This window comes from Ambystoma mexicanum, chromosome 13 (genome assembly GCF_040938575.1).
Source record: "Ambystoma mexicanum isolate Mex_15411 chromosome 13, UKY_AmexF1_1, whole genome shotgun sequence".
NCBI classification, from domain to species: Eukaryota; Metazoa; Chordata; class Amphibia; order Caudata; family Ambystomatidae; genus Ambystoma; species Ambystoma mexicanum.
Window position 1 is genome coordinate 838506093 of NC_090938.1, and position 20632 is coordinate 838526724.

Here is a 20632-nt window from a genome sequence, read left to right on the forward strand (position 1 = left end):
ACCTAATATAATGCACAGGACCCCACCTTCTGTAAGGGTGCAGGAGGAGACGACACCGGTGACGTGATGGTTGGCGTAAACGTTTATTATTGCTAAAATAAAGAGGAACTACCTAACTCTAAGAGGGGTTTCTCTGCCTTCGCTAGGGATTCTGTCCGAATGTCCAAGTAAATGAAGAGTCCACCGTCCCGTGTCAAAACGCCTACTTCTGTCCCTCACACTTCTAACTAAACTGAAGAAGAAAGTTCTGGGGTTGACGCAGGTCAGGAAGATTTACCATAAATGGGACGGGCTGCAGGAAGCATCTAAATCTGGGTACACTTCCTTATTTTGGAAAATCGTATGTGGCAATGGAGAAGCTAATAGTAACAATTGTTGCTACAAACGTCAACCCAAGCACCTGGAGGAAGCATTTTGAGAACCTTTATGGTATGGCAGTTACAGCCGATACTGTGGGTACATCTTTATGGGAACAAGAGAGGGAACATTGTAGGCCCAGTGCAGTTGGAGCTACAGGGAATCACTAGTGCTATTCACCTACAACGATGGGGTAAAAGCTCCCAGACCAGACTTCATTCCCACTGATATAATTAAGGAAGAACCAAGTGTATGGAGCCCAGTATTGTGGCATCTGTTTAACTCTGTGGTTAGATTCAACAAGGTGCCCTCCTCCCGTTTATTGGATGGTGATATGATGAGCCATTTATAAAAGGCTTGTACACAAGTGTTTCTACATTTCTGGTGTGGGTAAAGTATTCTCTAGAATTATATACAAACATTTCCAGACGTCAGTAACCCAGGAAAAAAATACTTGACCATTTGCAGGCAGGCTTTCGGCTTAAAATCAGTACAAGGGACCAAGTATTCCGCCTACAAATGGTGATCCAGAAATATACAGTCTTGAAAAATAGAACTTGTACAGCGTGTTCATTGATTGCAAGACTGCCTTTGATTCTGTGTTGCAGGATATGTTGTGGTCCATTATGGCTAGAAGGGGGATTCCAGTGAGCGTACTGCAAATCATTATTCAACTCTATTTGCTGTGATTACCTAGGGGTGAGATTACGTCGTCATGGCAATTGGACATCTCACATCCAGCCTATTGTTGGATAAGTATGGGGGTTTGGGGGAATCTGGAGATTTGGCCTTGCTTATGGCCAGGGTGCGATCTCGCCAGCTCTAAAAATATACGCTGCCAAGTCTGCAGCATTATATGGCGTGGAGACCTGGGGATATTCGGCCTCTAGTAAATTGGGTTTGGCCAAAAGAAGTTAAAGCAAAACGCCTGCTCGGTATGCCAACAGCATGCCCAGTGTTACAGAGAATTCTCATTTCTGTGCGAATTCCCTTCACCTTTAGAGACCCCCTGCTCTTTTACTGGACTTTAGAGTTTTAACCCTGGAGTGAGGGAGCCCTTTTTCTCACTCATGTGTTTTGATCTGATTTGGATTGTGTATTTCCTTTTGTTTTTGGAGTCTGACAAACTCCATAGGCATCTCCTTTTTTAATGGTGACGCACAGCACCTTCAGTCCAGTGTCGGAGAAATCCTTTTAGATTTGAAATTTACTTTGCTTAGCTTTTGTCTTTGTAGGTCCAGCACACCCTATCTTATTTGGAGGTCAGGGGTGGGGGGGGTTACTTATTAGCCCCTTTTCCTACTTACTCATGTAACATTTTTTTTACCCTCACTACTTCAAATGGCTGGTGGCAGTAGTTACATTTGTCCTACCATTGTGCTTTTCTACCGCAGGCTGAACCCTCAGCTGCAGTACAGCACCCATGGGTGACCATTTTGTCAAAATGGCCTGCAACTTCTTTTTTCATCATTTTCAGTCTGTGAGGTATTTCTGGGGTTTTACTCTGTGCGTTGAGCCAGGTTTGAGCCCATTGTTTGTTTTTGCCTTTGACCGGCATCAGCCCCGAAGCCCACCTCTGGTTCCAGTGTGTCTGAAAGGACAGGATGTGAGTGAGGGTCCCGAAACTCCCCTGTCTTTTGTCTCCAACAGTGCCTGAATGCAACCAGTCATGGTTTGCTGGCTGTCCTTTCAGGACAGCCACCCAGCTGTATGATTGACAGCCTAGGCTGTGCATGGAAGGGGGAAACCTGCTTAAAAGGCGAGGGCTTCAAGACTAGAGGTAGTCGGCCACTGGGAGAAACACCTGACGAAGAAACCGTTAACGAAACTTGCTGCATCCTCCTGTATCTTTGAATTGCCCGGTGAAGCCCTGCAGCTGTGCTGAAACTCCTTTTTCATTTTGGCAGAGGTCCTCCAGAAGTGACCACTTCTCCCCTTGGGTTGGTGGGACCAACTAAACCCGAGACTAACTCCACTGGACCATCTTCCCCAACTGGCTGTACTTTTTCATTGTTGTAAGAACTGAATGCTAGGGGTCGAGTCATCCGTAGTTGAGTGAAGGTCTGCGGTAACAAATCCAGCTAGAAGCTTCAGGAGTCTCCTAAGGACCATCCAGAAGCAGGACGACCAGAGCTAGAGTCCCCTCACCAGAATGCATGACCCGAGGAGTGAAGGAAGCCCAACCGGTATCCAAGATCTGTGGTGGTGCTGTTTGCTAATCGCTGAAACCACATAGTGCTGCTGAACCTAAAAGAGCCCGTAGCTGCCGATGACCTCCCAAGTGCCGCCGCAGGAGCCCTCGAGACGTCCTCCCTCTTGTCCCCACGACTGAGGCTCAGGAACAAGGGTCTCCACTGCTGTAGCAGGACGGAATCCAGCTGGCCCACTCTTCTCCAAACCAGAGGTACTGTTTAGGTTTGGGGTATTTACCTCATTGCCTTTTTAGCCGTGCTTTTCTCAGTTGGGAAATGCAGGGGCTACTTTTAGAGTTGAGTCCAACTCTTTTTCTCACAGGCTTAACAGCTTGTGATCCTACAAGTGATTTTCTACTTCTCCAGCATGGAGTCTGGCATGGATTCACATGCTCATGAATATTCCGCGTCGTCAGGCTGGGAATCCTCGGTAAAGAAAAAAATCAGTATCAGTTTTGTTTCTGATCTGTCTTTCGTAGTAGTAACCAATCACTGATCTCTGCGTCATACTGACCACAGCCAATGACTGCCCTCTCCCTAAGCCCCGCCTCTGGCAGCCATCTTCAGATTTTTACCGCACGTTCAAGTGTTGGGATCCTTGTGCTATTGCTCTCGAGCGTTGGTGCTTTTTTTCGCGTTTTTTCTCAAACATTTGTCTTTTTTCGGTCAAAAGAGCCTCAAGCTCCACCGTTTCTTCATCCGATCAACGGGGACCCGTGTTGGATTCTTCTACGCCCCTCAAGGGCGAAGATTTCGTCGAGCCACGCTTTTGGAGGACTCCAGAAGTTTCTCAGGCCCATCTCGGACATGGCCCAGGAGAAGGGAAGCTCGACGCCCGGAAAGATGTTCAGGGTCTGCCCTGGATGCCAGCTTCAGAATGTCTTTAAGGAGAACGAACACTCCCTTTGCCTTTACTGCCTACATGAGGACAAGACGCACGTGGAGAAGGACTGTGCGTTTTGCGGCAATATGTCGGAGCGGACCATGAAGGACCACATCAACGTCTCGCCAACTGGCTGGAAGGAAAGAGCCCGTCAGGCGAGAAGAAGAAGATGAAGTCCGAGCGGTCTTCTAAGACCTTTGAGGGCACCCTGGCGACGGGGGTCCAACAGAAGGCCAAGCACCGCGAGTCCGCTGGCACCGGGAGCGCCGAACGGTCGGGCTCTAGGGGCGCCAGACAGGGCGCATCCTCCCCGGCGCCATCAACCACGAGCCAACGCTCTGGCTCGGGTAAGAGGAAGGCCGAGCACCCGGTGAAACTCCTGGAGACACCCCGGTCGTGCCCTAAGGCCCCATCGGAGGGGGAGCGAGGTGGTGACCCTCCCCCCAAGGAGAAGGCGGTGAGCGCACCTAAGGTGGTGAAAGCCTTGATCCATCCGGCCAAAGCCTCTATCGAGACAGTCGCGGGGGCCCTGGCTCAGCCTGTGGAGGCTACACCAGTGGTGGCGACCCCGGGGCCCAGAATCTCCCTGCCACCGCGCAGGGAGTCCTCTTTCAGGCCCATCGACAGGACCCCCGTGAAACCTCCGACGGAGAAGAAAGAGGGGGGGGCATGACGTCGTCGTGGACTCGGCCTCAACCTCTGAGGAGGAGCTGATCGAAGTCTTAGGCCACGGCTCTGGCGTGGAAGAAGGCCATCCTGTCGGGAGGGACCCCGACGTGGAAGACGACGAGGGCGTCGAGGGTGCCGACGGGGCTCCTGATCGCCCGTCGGAACTCCCTCAACCAGTGCCGCAAGACAACTTGGCGGCCATTTTGTTGGCTATACAGTCCTTATGCTCGGAGATAAGGTCGGAGACGGCCCAGGCTCTTGGGGTTCTCCAGCAACGGCGGCCGCCGTTTCGGAGCAGCTTAGGCAAACAGGGTGCCTCCAAAGGTTCCAGCGGCGGATTTTCCACCTACCGCCAAGCGGCCAGTTGGTCGTCACAGGAAGCTTACAGGGGACGAGGCAAGTCAGGCGGACCCCGCCGTCGTCGCCAAGGAGAACAAGGCGGCAAAGCCTCGTCGAAGCAGGACTGAACTTGCCATGGGGTCGGGCCCCCACCGAAGCACCCCGGTGGGAGGCCGGCTGGCGAGCTTCGTCAGCGTGTGGGAGTCCATCTCCACCGACCGTTGGGTGCTGGACGCCCTAGCTCAGGATCACGCGCTCGAGTTTCTAAAGAGGTGCCCGAGCTTCCCCCCTCTGGCCAGGAAAGAACATCACGTCCCTCAACTTCTCTTGGAGGTAAAAGCGATGCTCAAGAAGGGCGCCATCAAGCTCGTCCCAAAGAGGCTTCGGGGCTCCGGAGTTTACTCAAGATACTTCCTCGTGAAGAAGACGGGAGGATGGCGTCCCATCCTGGACCTACGACGACTGAACAAATTCATCAAGGCACAGAACAGAAGTTCTGGATGGTCCCCCTCCAACACGTCCTGGGACAACTGGAGGAGGACGATTTCCTGTCGTCGTTGGATTTGGAGGATGCCTACTTCCATATTCCCATCCTAAAGGGACACCGACAGTTTCTCAGGTTCGTGGTCCAAGGGCGTCACTACCAGTCCAGAGCCCTTCTCTTCGGATTGAGGTCTGCACCCAGGATGTTCACCAAGTGCCTCGCACCGGTGGCAGCGCAGCTGCGCCGAGAGGGGATCCACGTCTACCCCTACCTGGACGACTGGCTCATCCGAGCAAAGACGAAGGAGCTCGCCGTGGAGCACACGGCAAGGACCGTCCAACTACTCACGGACCTGGGATTCTCCATAAACTACGCCAAGTCCCACCTGGTGCCCGCGCAAGACGCACTGTTTCTGGGAGCGAAGCTCGACAGTGTCGCTTCTGGCCTCTCCGTCGGAGGAAAGGACGAGGGCCATCTTGGGCAAGGTGCAGCGGATACTGGTTGCGGACACGGCCAGGGTGAGGTCCATCAAGGCCCTCCTCGGAATGATGTCGTCTTGCATTTATCTCATCCGCCTGTGCAGGCTCCGGATGCGCCCGTTGCAGGAGTTCCTGGACGCGCGCTGGATCCAGACGACGGGCAGCTTCGAGGAGAGGATCACACTTGACGAGAGTTTCCGACGAGCGATCCGGTGGTGGGGCACCCGCGCGCATCTGATGGCGGGCATGGACTTCCAGACCCCCGGCCACCAGGAGACAGTGACCACGGATGCCTCCCTGGAAGGGTGGGGAGCGCACACCGAAAATCTGCACGCGAGAGGCCTTTGGCTTCCAATGGAGAAGTCCCTCCATATCAATGTCCTGGAGCTCCGTGCAGTGTTTTGGGCCCTCAGGTCCTTTCTTCCGTCCCTCAAGGGCAAGGTGGTGAGGATCTTCACCGACAACACCACCACCATGTTCTACATCAGGAAGCAGGGCGGTACCAGATCCCCAGCCCTGTCCAAGGAGGCGCAGGATCTGTGGCATTGGGCCGTCGCCCAAGGGATGTTTCTGGTGCCGTTTCATCTGGCAGGGATAAAAAACACCATCGCCGACTCGCTCAGCAGAGAGCTGTGCTCGTGCCACAAGTGGGAACTACGACAGGATCTAGTGGACCGCCTCTTCCGACGGTGGGGCACACCCCAGATCGATCTGTTCGCGACGGCGACAAACTCCAAGTGCCGGAGGTTCGCCAGCAGGTTTCCCCAGCCGAGGAGCATGGGCGATGCTTTCTCGTTCCCCTGGGAGGGCCTGTTTCTATACACGTTCCCTCCATTGCCGTTGCTGATCCGGCTCATCAACCAGCTCAAGAGGTCACGGTGCAGGATGATCCTCGTCGCACCTACGTGGCCGAGGCAGATATGGTTCCCGGACCTTCTGGACTTGTCAGCGTCCCCGTCAATCAAGCTGCCAGTGGACGCGGATCTTCTCTCCAGGGAAGGAGGCGCCATCCTCCATCACGACCCGAAGTCGCTGAACTTGCAGGCCTGGCTCCTGCAGCGTTAGAGTTTGGAGGCTACTACATACCGGCCGACTGCAGAGAGGTTCTTGCAAAGGCCAGGGCGTCCTCAACTCTTAAATGCTATGGACACAAATGGAAGAGGTTCTCTGTCTGGATTAACTCTCTACGGATTACGGCTCTCCAGGTACTGCCGTACCTTCTGACGCTGGCCAGGGCTGGACTGGCGCACGCGTCCATCAAGATTCATCTTGCTGCGATCTCCCTATACACCAGAACCACGGGGCGGACGTCTTTGTGGTCTCATCGTCTGGTGAAAGCATTCATGAAGGGACTGTTCAGATCGTTCCCGCCGGTGAAGGCTCCGGCCCCGGCGTGGGAGCACAACGTGGTGCTGACCAAGCTCATGGGACCTCCGTTCGAGCCTCTGCACTCGGCTCCGTTGAAGTTCTTGTCGTGGAAAACAGCGTTTCTTGTGGCCATCACCTCCGCATGAAGAGTGGGAGAGATCCAGGCCCTTTCCTGCAAGCCCCCGTACTTGACTTTTCACGACACGAGGGTAGTGCTGAGGACGCACCCCTCCTTCATGCCCAAGGTGCCGTCGGACTTCCACCTCAACGAACCCTTGGTGTTGCCTGTTTTCTTCCCGTCGCCTTCGTCTCCGGCCGAAAGGACTTTGCACTCGCTGGATGTGGCTAGAGCGCTGAAGTTCTACGTGGACCGCACAAAGTGTTTTTGGAAGACGTCACAACTTTTTGTGAACTTTGGACCTGTCAATCAGGTGAAGGCTCTCTCGAAGGCCTCCATTTCCAGATGGCTCTCCGGCTGTATCATGTACTGTCATCGGTTGGCAAACTGACAGCTGCCTGGCCGTCCGAGAGCCCATTTCACCAGAGCGATTGCAGCTACCACGGCGTTCCTATCTGGTGTGCCCTTGCTGGACATCTGCAGGGCTGCTATGTGGAGGTCGACGCACACCTTCACAAAATTCTACTGCGTCGACCGGGATTCCAGGGAGGAGTCCAGGGTCGGCCAAGCAGTGCTGCGCAACCTGTTCGCCTAAGGTGAGCCTGGTGAGGAGGTAAGAATTGCTTAATGTTGTGTTTGATGTAATGCTTAATGTTGAGCCTTTGCCACCTCCCGTGGTTGTGCATGTGTGTACTGCTATGTATTCTTTATTCATGAGCATGTGAATCCATGCCAGACCCCATGCTGGAGAAGGAACAAGTTACTTACCTGTAACTGTTCTCCAGCATGGGTCTGGCATGGATTCACATGCGAACACTCCCGCCTACCCCTCTGCGGCTCTTCACTTGGTCATACTGCCACTTCACGTGTTACCAAATCTGAAGATGGCTGCCAGAGGCGGGGCTTAGGGAGAGGGCAGTCATTGGCTGTGGTCAGTATGACGCAGAGATCAGTGATTGGTTACTACTACGAAAGACAGATCAGAAACGAAACTGATACTGATTTTTTCTTTACCGAGAATTCCCAGCCTGACGACGGGGAATATTCATGAGCATGTGAATCCATGCCAGACCCATGCTGGAGAACAACAGTTACAGGTAAGTAACTTATTCCAACTCTCTAACTTTGTGCAAGACTGTCTCTGATCTAAGAAGTGCCTTATCTCCATAGAATGTGTTCCACTTGACCTTGGCTGCCCTGGCTCCCTGAAAACCTTTAGTCCATTGACTTTGATACTCTTTATCCCTCAGAGGTGGTAGCTTGTTGTATATTGTTACTGCTGGGAAAGGCGTGTCTAGATTTAATTGGAAGATTTAGTTTTCCTCACATTTACTCAGAACCTGTTTAACCTTTTTCCATCCCTAAAGCTTTCCTCTCAGACTCTGTATTGTATAACTAGTGTGATCTATAAATGCCATTACTGTCCTTGTGATTGAAGTCACCTCAGGGTGTAGTAATTGTGTAAGAAGTATATCCAAAGATTCTCCACTAACTTGTTTTGATTCTGAGAAGCTATTTTAAAGTAAATTTACATGTTAAATGAATTGCCTTTTTAAAGAACGCTTATTTAAAAACTGATATTGATAAAATAACTATTTATAACAGAAACATTGAGTGTAAGTGTTACTTGGCTACTTGTATTTATGGATTTCATTTGTACCCCTCTACAGCTCACATTAAAAGAGATCGAGATTGATATGGTCAATATCTGTAGCGGACTGATGTTTGGGAGAATTTTAAGTTTCTGTGCCATTTCCCTTTGAACTTAGAGACCCCCCCCCATCCCTTTGCTGGAATCTTGGACCTTTTCTATTTTTAACCTCCTGATTGAGTGGGTCTTTTTGCCACTCGTTCATGCGTGTTTCTTAGGTTGTAATGGAGTCTGGTAAACTCCATGGGCATCGGCTTTTTATATTGTAACACTGCACCCTTTGTGCAGAGTCACTGTCGTACCCCGTGTTTAAATACATTTTCTAGTGAACTACTGTTCCCAAGAATAGTAGGACAGGTTTTCTTACCTTTTTTCTTTGTGGGTCCAGCACACACCACCCTTTATATGGTCAACTGACAAGTGCAATGTCTTCCCAAGAACGAATCCGGCCAAAACTTTGTGGGCATCTTCAAGGACCTCCAGAAGCAGGAATTCTTTATCCAGAGTCCCCTCACCAGAGTCCAGGAACGAGGGACCAAGGAAACTCCAACCAGAGCCGTTTGTTCCTCTTAGTTGCTGAGAAAAAGGCTCCAAAACCACAAGGACGCTGAAACGAGCAGAATACCTTGCTGCAGAGTCCCTCTCGAGAGTGCTGACGCAGAAGCCTGCCTTTCGTCACCACGGTCCGGGAGCAAGGTTCTGCATCGTTGCATCAAGGAGTAGTTACTGGAACATCTGCTTCAATTCGAAGGTACTGTGGGGCTTTGGTTTTGTCAGGTATGGTTTTTATAGGAGTGGTAAATCTGCCTGACCTGGGTCAACCTCAGAACTTTTTGCTTTACTGTGGGATATTTTTCCTTAATACTTCCTGTGAGTGGGAACCTTTTTCCACACTCACAGAATCTTTTACTCTTTTTTATGGGCGTCATTTTTTTAGACTCTCCATAGTGTCTTTTTAAAGTTATCCTCTTTAACAACTTTCTGGCAATAAGTGCCTTTTGTTGCTGGGTTGCCTTAGGGGGGTCCCTTTTAACATGTTCTAGCTAACCTTGTGAGAGCTACAGTTCCTATGGGTAGAAAGGATCTTTCGACCCATTCTACATTTTATTTGGTGAAACCAGCACACCCCACCTTTTGTGTAGTGCTGGTGAGATGGTCTGTTATAGGGACAAGCTTGCCTCCAATGGCTGGTGGCAGTGATACCTTGTATTAATTTGGTTCACCTTTACTGCAGGCTGTGTTCACAGCTGCAGTAAAGGCACCGAAAGGTGCTCATTTGACCAAAATGGCCCCTGTCTTCTTTTTTCACCATTTTAGTGTTTCCTGTCCTTTGTTTCTTGTTCCTTCCCCTGACATCCAGGGCAGCAAATTCCTTTGTGTTAGGGAGAATTCTCAGAAATGTGATAATTCCCTTCTACCTTAGAGACCCCAAGCTCTTTTTGCAGTACTTAAGGACGTTAATGTCTAACCTGGAGAGAGCGAGACCTTATTCCCACTCTCTCATGTATTGTTCTGTGATTTGGACACTGTTTCTTTTCACTTTGGACTCTGGCAAACTCCATAGGCATCATCTTTACATTGTGACACACTGCACCTTCCGTGCAATGACACAGGGAAGTCTCTTAGATTTTCCAAAGGTTTAAATACCTACTCTTGGTGAAACTACTGTTTCCAAGAGCAGTGAAGTGAAACTGACTTTACTTCCGTTTTGTAACTTTCTAGACCCAGCACACACTATATTACAATAGGGTGCTGGAGGGGTTACTTAGTATCCCCTTTGTCTAGTTTCTCATGTAGCATTTCTATGCTACCCTTTATACAAATAATGGCTGGTGGCAGTGGTTTACTTTTTCCTACCATTGTGTGTTTCTACCGCAGGCTGCAATTACAGCTCCAGTAAAGCACCCAAGGGTGCCCATTTGGTCACAATGACCTTGGTCGTCTTTTTTCACCATTTCTTGTTGGCAAAGTCCTTCTTGATATTTACTCTGTGTGCCAAACCAAGTTTGGTCCCTTTGTTCGTTTTGTCTTTGGCAGGATTCACTGGGTCAGCTATCTTTTTCTAAGAAGATTGCTTCAGAATTAGAACTGTCGTATTGACTGGTTATCCTAGCTCCCTAAAGACATCCCTTCTGAACCCTACTGACTCTGGTAGTGCTTGTTCCCTTAAATGTTTTAATTGTTTTACACTTATTGCTTGCGAAAAGACTTCGTACATCCCTCTGGGGGAAAAGACTATTGTTAGTGTCAGAGCGTTGTATTCTACTCTTAACACTTCTTCAAAGGGATTGTGTCCTCCGACGTATTCCACATCTATGACAGTAATCACCACAGCTGTGCTGCTTCGGAAAATTTTGGGTGTCTGCGTCCTGCATCAATGACGTTGATACGCCCCTTCGACGGCTGACATCACCCGATGTTATATGTAGGACGCACGACACCCGTAGCCTCAGTTCTGTTATTTCTGCGAATGTGTTCGCTTCGGAATCTCAGCGCGCCTCGTTTCTTCTACCTGTTGAATTGGTTCTTCGTTCTTGGTTTGTTCGAATTATGTCTTCTTCTTCTTCTACCCTGAGGTCGGGCTTCAAGAAGTGCCGCGGCTGCGGTTCCAAGTTGTCGCTTAAGGACCTGCACGACATCTGCCTGTGGTGCCTCGGCGAGGACCATGCTACCGATGACTGCGATGAATGCCAATCTTTAACGTCAAAGGCCTTGCAGGAGCGAAAGAAGAAGCTTTTTGTAGGTAGGGTTTCCAAACCCCGTAAATCGAAATCCGCTGGGCTTTCGACCGACTATTCGAGGGGCGACGCTCTGCGTCGGCGTAAGTCCAGGGGGTCTTGGTCCCGGAGTGGTTCCCGCCATTCCTCTGCCTCTTCTAGGCACTCGCGAAAGTGCCGTCACTGGTCGCCTTCCTCGTCCGAGGTCTCCGCCAGACGGCGGGTACCTTGTCCCAACAAGCATCCATTTCCAGCAGAATGGGACTCATTTCGTAAGGAGATGATGGTGATTTTGAATCGCAGGGCTCCGTTCAGTCTGCGTCTTTGAGAGAAGCCGGCAAGGAACGCGCTAGGGCCACCGCTCGCACACGTTTGGGCTCGGGCGGTCAGCCCGATCATCGGGAGCCGTCGAGATCCCGATCGGACAAGGTGGATTGCTCTAGTCATGCCCGCTCCCGCTCCAGGTCCCGGTCCCCGACGCCCTCGAGACTGTTGGAGCCTGTGAGGCCTTCTAAGAAGGCACCGATGCCATCAGTGACATGTCCGTCGAGGGACTCTCTCGAGGCTCTGCCTCCGAGGAAGTCATCAGCGCTGAGGCCGTTGAAGGACACGCTTGGGGCTCCGGCCTCGAAGCCGTTGTCGAAACCGTCGCCACCTCGTTCGGCATTGATGCCGATTCCGTCGACTCCTTTTGAGGTGGCTTTATCGGAGGTGCCCCGGAGACTGATGGTAACCCCGAGGAAGGCCCTCAGTAAGTCAGTGAGGCCTGTGTTTGAGCCTTTTTCTGTACCCTCATCCAGGGATTTATTCCAGCCTTTGGATTACATCTCTGAGGTGGATGAAGGGTCAGATGTGGAGGGGTTTGTTCCTCCTGAGGTTCCTGATGACCTGTTGTCTGGTCATAGCCAATTGGAAGACCTTCGTCAATCTTTACATGACGCAAGTGGTCTTGATACCTCCCCGGAGGTTGAGTTTGGCAGGCCTGAGCCTGGCACACATGCTGACTCCTCATACAGGCGCCTCATGTCGAGGGTGACAGAGTATCTGGGGTGGTCTGCTCCACCTGTTTTGTTCCCTTGCAAGATTCACTCACACTCTGTGGAATTGTGTAGCTTTGGTGGCTGAACATATTCCCGAAAGGGAGGAACGGGAATGTTTTCTTGCCCTCGTTCAGGATGTCAAGGATGCCATGTGTGAATCCGTTCAGTCGGGTCTGGAGGTGGCAGACTGTATCAGCTGGTCCATGGCGGTGAGCTCCGTGATGCGCAGGTGTGCGTGGTTGCGGAAGTCGGGGTTTGCTCCTGATGTACAGTCTCAGCTTCTCAACATGCCCTTTGATGGTGACAATCTTTTTGGCAGCAAGGCTGACGTGAGCCTTGAGAGGTTGCAGACCTCCAAAGCTGCAGCGAAATCATTGAGCGCTGCAGTAGGTCAACCTCCGCCTTTTCGTCCTTTCGTCTAAGGGACAGCAATGGAGGGGTGGGGTGGTGGTCTCCTTTCGATATTACTCTTCCTTTGGTACATCGAGGGGAGCTGCCAGTCAAAGGGGCCAACGTAGGAGTACCAGAGGTGGAAAACAAGGTACTCGAGGTGCCAAAGCCGCTCGGGCAGTTGCCTCTTTGCCCTCAGGCACTGGCGCAGCCGTTTCAGCTCAGTCATGAGGCCATGTCCCATGGTTTGCCAGTTGGGGGAAGGCTGGCGCAGCATCTTGTAGAATGGCGTGCCATTACTTCAGATGTGTGGGTCCTGGAGATCATAGCCCACGGCTACTGTCTTCCTTTCCGGCAGAGTCCTCACGACAATCCATCGGGGAAGCTCTCTTTGAAGAGTCTGGATCCGCTCCTTGCGCAGGAAATCAAATCCCTGCTGGAGAAAGGCGCCATAGAACTGGTGCCTGTAGCGGAGAGGAACAAGGGATGGTATTCCCCATATTTTTTGATCCCGAAAAAAGACGGGGGATTGTGACCCATCATGGACTTGCGTGGTTTGAACAAGCTCCTGAAGGACAAGTTCAAGATGGTTACTCTTTCTCAAGTCCTCCAGGCCCTTCAACTTCAGGACTGCTTGGTGTCTCTCGGCCTCAAGGATGCTTACTTTCATGTGCCGATTCATCCCAAGCACAAGAAGTACCTGAGGTTCGCGGTTGGCGACTCGCATTTTCAGTTTTGGGTCCTGCCATTCGGATTGACCTCCGCCCGAGGGTTTTCACCAAGCTCATGGTGGTGGTGACAGGGTCTCTCAGGAAAGGGGGGGGGGATTCACGTCTACCCCTACCTGGACGATTGGTTGATCAGGGGCGCTCTACCAAGCAAGTCCTGGATCATCTGTCTGTCACCTGCCACTCCCTTAACAGGCTGGGCTTCTCCCTCAACTTGAAGTCCCACTTGGCACCTACCCAGCGGCTCCAGTACATCGGAGCAGTGCTCGACACATCCCTGGGGCTGTGTTCGCCTCCCCAGGTGAGGGCTCATCACATTCTGCAGATGGTGCACAAGTTTCAACATGCCAAGAGTCTCCTGGCATTAGAGTTCTTGAGGTTGCTCGGTCTCATGGCATCCTGCATTCTACTGGTGCCAGAGGCCAGGTTGCGGATGAGATCTCTGCAATGGGCTCTCAAGATGCAGTGGTCGCAGTCCTCCGGCAGGATGTCGGATCCCGTTCAGGTGCCACCCTCGGTCGCCGAGGATCTGGTGGGCCGTCGAAGGCAATCTGCTGAAGGGGGCTCCATTTTGGCTACCCTGGCCGGAGGTGATGATCGTGACGGACGCATCCCTCACGGGATGGGGGGTGCTCATGTCAAAGAGTTGACAGTCAGCGGTCGTTGGTCTCCGTCGGAGTCCAGACTCCATATCAATCTGTTGGAGCTGAGGGCCGTCAGGCTATCCCTAAAGGCTTTTCTGCCGTCTATGCGGGGGACGAATGTCCTGATTCTGACGGACAATACAGTGGCCATGCACTACCTTAACAAAAAGGGGGGGGCAGGGTCTCTCCCACAGTGCAGAGAGGCGATGCCGCTCTGGTTTTGGGCCATCCAGCAGGAAATTTCGATCTCGGCAGTTCATCTGGCCGGAAACGAAAATGCGGCGGTGGACTCTGAGCAGGCAGAGCACGGTCTCTCATGAGCGGGAGCTGGCTCAGGAAGTTCTCTTGGAGATTTTCGCCCTTTGGGGGAACCCCACAAGTGGATCTCTTTGCCACCAGTGTCAACCGGAAGTGCGAAAGATTCTGCTTGCTGGAATTTTCTCCAAGAGGAGCCTTATGGGGCGCGTTTCCTCCAGTCCCCATCATTCCGCAAGTGTTACGGAGGTTCGGTTCCCGAATGATCCTCATTGCTCCGGCATGGGCCAGGAGAGCGTGGTACCCGGACCTTCTCGACATGTCCATCTGCCCTCCACGCCGTCTTCCCTACCGAGATGATCTGCTCTCACGGGAGGGTATCGGGTTCTCCATCCAGAGGTCAAGTCTCTCAGCCTTCATGCTTGGTATCTGAAAGGTTGAGGTATAAGGATTGGGACCTCCCTGAAGACGTGATGGAGGCGTTTTTGGCCAGACGGCCCGCAACAACGTCCCTGTACCGTTGCCGTTGGAGAAAGTTCTGTGACTGGTGCTGGGTACAGAATGTGGATCCTTTTTCATGTGCCATTCCTGTGGTTCTGTCTTTTTTGCTTTCGTTAGCCCACAAGGGCCTGCATGTGGGTACCATTAAGGGGTACCTGGTGGCGCTGTCAATATTTATGCGCTCGTCTGAGGAGTGTTCTTATTTTAAGATCCCTTTGATTTCTCAATTTCTGAAAGGGCTCACTAATGTGTTCCCACCGTCTCCTTTCCAGGTGCCGGGATGGGATTAAAACCAAATTCAAAAGTTCCTCATGGGAGCTCCGTTTGAGCCCTTACATTCTTGTCCATTGAGACTTTATAACTGTATTTTTAGTTGCGGTTACTTCCGCACGCAGATTGAGTTAGTTGCAGGCGCTTTCCGCCAAACCACCCTTCACTGTGTTCCATAAGGACACGGTTGTCCTTAGGGTTCGTCCTCCTTTCCTTCCGAAGGTTGTGTCGGAATTTCATTTGAGCCAGAAAGTAGTTCTTCCGGCGTTCTATCCTCCTCCGCATCCTGGTAAGGAAAAGGAGAGGCTTCATAGGTTGGATCCTAGGAGAGCTTTGAGTTTCTACATCTCAATCATGTCGCAGATCAGAGTGGACGATCAGCTCTTTGTTCGATACGCTGGAAGGCGTTTAGGTCAAGCTGTTTCTAAGCAGACCTTGTCCCATTGGATCATCTTGTCAATCTCTGAATGCTACCGTCTGGCGGGTAAGGACCCTCGGGTAGGCTTACGGGCCCATTCTATTAGGGGTGTGGCTGCCTCTACTGCTCTGCAGAGGGGTGTTCCCATTCGCAATATCTGTGAAGCCAATATTCTGCATTTTGATTGGGCATTCTAAAATATCTAAATTCTTTTCCCACCTCCATACATTGGTACTGTTTTGGTAGTCTGTCATAGATGTGGAATATGTCGGAGGTCACAATCCCTTCAAAGAACAAGTTACTTCCTTACCTGGTAACGTTCTTTCGATGGGATGTTCCTCCGACGTATTCCACATCGCACCCTCCCAGTCTGCCCCTCTACAGAATTTCTTATGCGATTGCAGCTTTTGTTTCCGCAAGGCTTTCTGTAGTAATACTGGCAGAAGATTGGTGCCACACGTTCTGGGAAAAAACTACAGCTGAAGTTACGGGCATTGTGCGTCCTACATATAACATCGGGTGATGTCAGCCGTCGAAGGAGGTCCTCGAAGGGGCGTATCGACTTCGACTCAGACGCCAAATTTTCCGAAGCAGCACAGCTGTGGTGATTACTGTCATAGATGTGGAATACGTCGGAGGAACATCCCATCGAAAGAACGTTACCAGGTAAGGAAGTAACTTGTTCTTCCCTCCAAACTCAATTGTACTCGCTCGGGCCATTAACTTGGGTCTTCAGGGCCCATAACGCCTGGTACGGCCCGAGCTGCAGGCCTATAAAGCTATTAAACACCCTCAGTGTTGCTTTAACACCATAATTAGTATGTAGCATTAACTTTCCTTACAAACTCTTTCCTACTTATATTTTTGTTGCACATTATATTGCACCCCAACGTGTTCATTTCCTCAACATAATGCTTCCACAGCATGCACATTGAAAAGGTTGCTGCGCAAGCCATCTCTAAAAAGTGTTGAGGGGCTATTTAATGATATACAAGCCGCGCTATAGCAGCAGCATACACGAGGGATTACTTTTGTATGGTGCGTACATGTTATATCGGCACTTCACTTCAGCCCGAAAATTAAAGGAAGTGAAATTCCTTGAGGGGGCGTGACCACGCCAGGCTTGCTTCTACAACAACATGCCAAACAGAACTTTAACTGTTTCAGTTCTGTGTGCTGTGTCTCATTGCAGTTCTACTCACAGAAGTTTAGGCGCCAGCGGGGCTAATCATTTTGAATTACATTCCACCCCACCCCCTTACTTGTGCCGCGTTGGAGCAGAACTTCAGTTCAAGATTTCCAGGCTGTATTGAATCTGCCGGCTATACCAGTTTGCATAGCCCGCAGATTAGCCAATCACGTCTCTGCAAACACCACTAGGGTGTTCTAATCAATGTTCCTATTAGTTGCTGCATAACCTAGTGTAATTCATTTGCTTTGTGTATATTAAATTAGCACCTGGTGAGGGTCAACCAGAATGCCTTTTGATCCTGGCGGGGGCGTGGCGGCCCCTTAGCCAACGAGGAGGCTCGAAACTGGGCAATCGCCGCTCTGAGCTTCCCATTGGCTGGAAGCTGCCTTCGTCCCCCGCTGGGGAATCGCGTACCTTTTTTTTTTTTTCTTTTTTTTTTCCCAACCCTCCTCCCCTCCCTCCCAACCCCACTTACCTTCTTTTTTCTTCTTTTCTCGTTAGCAAACGCACTGGGAGCAGAAGTGTTCCCTGCACGTCTGCTTTCGATGGCCGCAGTGGAAAGGGTAAACGGACTGTTTTCCCTTTCCTACAGCTGTTTTATTTGACTTTTTTGTATACTATTGCATACACTCGGGCCTGTAACTACGGGCCCCGGGGCATTATGAGGCGTTCTTGGTCCGCTGTGTAGGGGCGTATTGCCACATATATCTTTTTAGGGTGCAAGTGTTTACTTGAATACTTGTATTTACTGATTTCATTGTACTGTTCTACAGCTCACAGTACCCCTTCTAAGATGAGCCTGGCTGCTCAGACACTCTACCGACTTGTGTAGTGCAGGCCTATGTTTGGTTGGTCACCAATACCCAGCAGATGAGTCTTGTAAAGTCCAACACCATTTGGACTCTACAAAATCTTACCGAACAGCTGAAAATGGGCACTACATACCTTGTAAGCGGGCGATGGGATTTGAAAAATTTCTCGATGCCGTTAGCCCCCCTCCTCCTTGGCACGTACCCTATATATGAAATTTCGGCTAGACCAATTGAACCTGCCATACCGTACAAGAAAATGGGAATCCCTGGATCACTTCCTGTTCTTCTGTCAGGGTTACTTTGTGGCCAGGAATACATATGTAAGGGCAATTTGTAATACTTGACATACGCAAACACGTGAAGTACTTATGCTGTTTAGGTACTGTAGCAACATCAATATAGTATATCCTATGGCCAAGTATATTCATCAGGCATGGCGTACAAGATCCAGAGTACTGAAGCTTGAGGAAAGTAGGATTTAGTGTGTAAAAATGCTGAATATAACTAATCCTAGACTGGCGTCATTGAGGTATTGCACCATTAGATATGGTATACCTTCTGTTATGGAGGCACATGCACTTTAATGTTCTTTTGCACTTTAAAATATTGCTGCTATAAACTTTAGAAGGTACCCTTTGCAAATTGGACACTTCTTGGTGATAACCAAAACGTTGTGAATCTGAGTGACCCATTGATGCTGTGTGTATTCTTTCGATGTAATTGACCCTTTTCCATCCTGTTTTAGAATTAGGAAGCATGTACCCGATAGTGGAGCAGTCATGGAGATAGACCCGAGCTTATGATAAGGCTCTTGGAGAATCCATTGTTGATCAGTGGTTCATATGCATTGGCTATCCATTCTCTGTATAGTTTCCATGTGCACGGATATATGTACTGATGACTGTTGATCTTGACTTCTATGTTTAGCTATCATGGAGGTGATATTAATTTTATTTAGAATTGTGATTGTGTTTTTGTCAAATGATGATTGTCGAATAAAAGCGATGATGATGATGATGATGATAATAGGACAATCTTACCCAACACTGCCCAGTCCTCTACTAAGAGTGACATTTGACTGCTCTTTCACTTTGCCATTGTAATGCTAGGTTTATCGCTAGAGTACACTTAAAAATCTCTTAACAAAAGTTACTCTTACTCCTGTCTAACCCGCACGCATCCTGTGAGTGGACGTTGACGGCAGAGCACCTGCTACCACTTGCTGAGCAATGGAAAGCTACAAGGTGACCCTCGCACCCTGCCCAATAAAATACAAATGTATGCATTAGCGAAATTCATTGAGTCCAAAGAAAATGTTAATTTCTCTTGAGTCTCGCTGTACAAAAAGGCTTTTAACCAGAACCAATGAGCGCTCTTCTCCAACTTGAGATGTCTAAGCTCTTCCAGAGAGCGCAGACCCACATTTTAACTTGCTCCTTATTTTCTTGTAGCAAAGGCAAAACCACTCTGCTAAAACATATTGCCAACCGTGCCCTGAACATCCCTCCCAACATTGATGTCCTTCTGTGTGAGCAAGGTAAGTATGTGTGGTGAATGGTGCATGCAGATGTACTGTCTTGGCAAATCCAGCTGCTGATGGATGCGGAATAGGCTGCTTGATTCTGTGTTCTGTTGATTCTCTGTATGGTCAGCTGGGCCATTGGCCAGCCTGCAGAGGTCTGTGGTGCCATGGGGCCAGCGGCGGGCCTGCAGAAGTGTCTGGGGCCCAACAGGATTGCTAGGAATGTTACCGGCTGTTGGGCAAGATGTTCATAGCAATGATGCATCTTCTTGACCTGTTCAGTAAGAATTGGTGCAGTCACGCTGTGTGAGACTACCCAAGACCTATCTTCTTGGTGTTAGGTAACTCACCTTTTGGTATTGGTCAGTACTACACAAGTTGGTAGTTTGACTGAGCAGCCAGGCCTATTTCAAGAGGGGTAAATGTGAGCTGCAGAGCTGTACACATGAAACAGTCTATACAAGTAACACTTACACTCAAGGTTTCAGTTAGAAATAATTATTTATGTCAGTATCAGTTCTGAATAAGCATTGTTTATGAAGGCAATTTGTTTGTAACAGTACAAGTAAACTTTGGAAATAGTTTACAGAATCAATAAAGCTGGTGAATATTCTTTGGATATGCTCCATACACTTCTCCTACACCTTGAAGTGACTTCGATTACAAGGATAGTATTTGCATTTATATATCACACCAATATACTTTGTAGACTCTGGGGTGCAGAAAGGAAGGGTTATGGAAAATAAGAAGGTTAGAACAGTTTCTTAAAAAGGTGAGGAAAACGGAATCCTCCAATGAAGTCTAGGTAAGCCTTTCCCAGCAGTAACAGTATTCAGCAAGCTACAAAACCAAAGTCATATGATTTAGAAGAGTTTCTTAAGGGAGCCAGGACAGCCAAAGTTATTTGGACAAAGTCTATAGTTCGGATGCACTTCTTGGATAAAGTCTTCCAGAGTCAGATTGTTCAAAAGGAAATCACTGAAGATAGACAAGTGGTTAGGCCTGTGCAAAGGGGAGTTGAAATCAATTCAGACAGTTAAGCAAGTGCAAATCTCAAGCGAGATAGTGCAACTTAGCAAGAAGGGAAGTACCCCCCAATTCAAACCGTACACTTGGTTAGAAGGAAAGTGTTCCAGCTGGATGTCTTGCTACAGCCATGCAGACCCTTCGGACAAAAGGGACGACGTCTGGAGGTCTGCAGCTACGCTCTTTGATTTAGTGGCACTTCACGGTTTCAGCGCTTTGCAAACAGCACTGATGCAGAACAAATATGTGGTTGGACTTTCCTTGCCCCCTTAGTCCAGGACTCTGTTGAGGGGACTCTGGATCAGGATTTCCTGCTTCTAGAATGTCCTTAAGAGACTCCTGGATCTTTTGGCCAGATTAGTTCTGCGGCAGACGATGCACTCGATAATGGACACTCTACCCTTGGCATTGGGCTTCTGCAGCAAGGGAGAGGCATAGAAAGTCGTGGATTGTGCCAAAGTGGCGTTTGTCTCGGGGTTAGTTGGTCCCACTATCCCAAGGGAAGAAGTTGTCCCTTCAGAGCATCTCTGCCGATTTCGAAAAAGGAGGTTGGCACAGCAGCAGGGCTTCACCAGTA

At 49.9% G+C, this 20632-nt stretch overlaps 1 protein-coding gene across 4 annotated transcripts in view; it reads left to right on the forward strand.

Annotated features, from left to right (window-relative positions):
- ABCF1 (ATP binding cassette subfamily F member 1) overlaps window positions 1-20632 on the forward strand; it is a 1170658-nt gene that overhangs the window by 625342 nt on the left and 524684 nt on the right. For all 4 annotated transcript variants that reach the window (XM_069635350.1, XM_069635348.1, XM_069635351.1 and 1 more), the window contains one exon: window positions 18959-19044. In XM_069635350.1, coding sequence (XP_069491451.1) covers window positions 18959-19044 — 86 coding nt within the window. The remainder of the gene's footprint in view (window positions 1-18958; window positions 19045-20632) is intronic.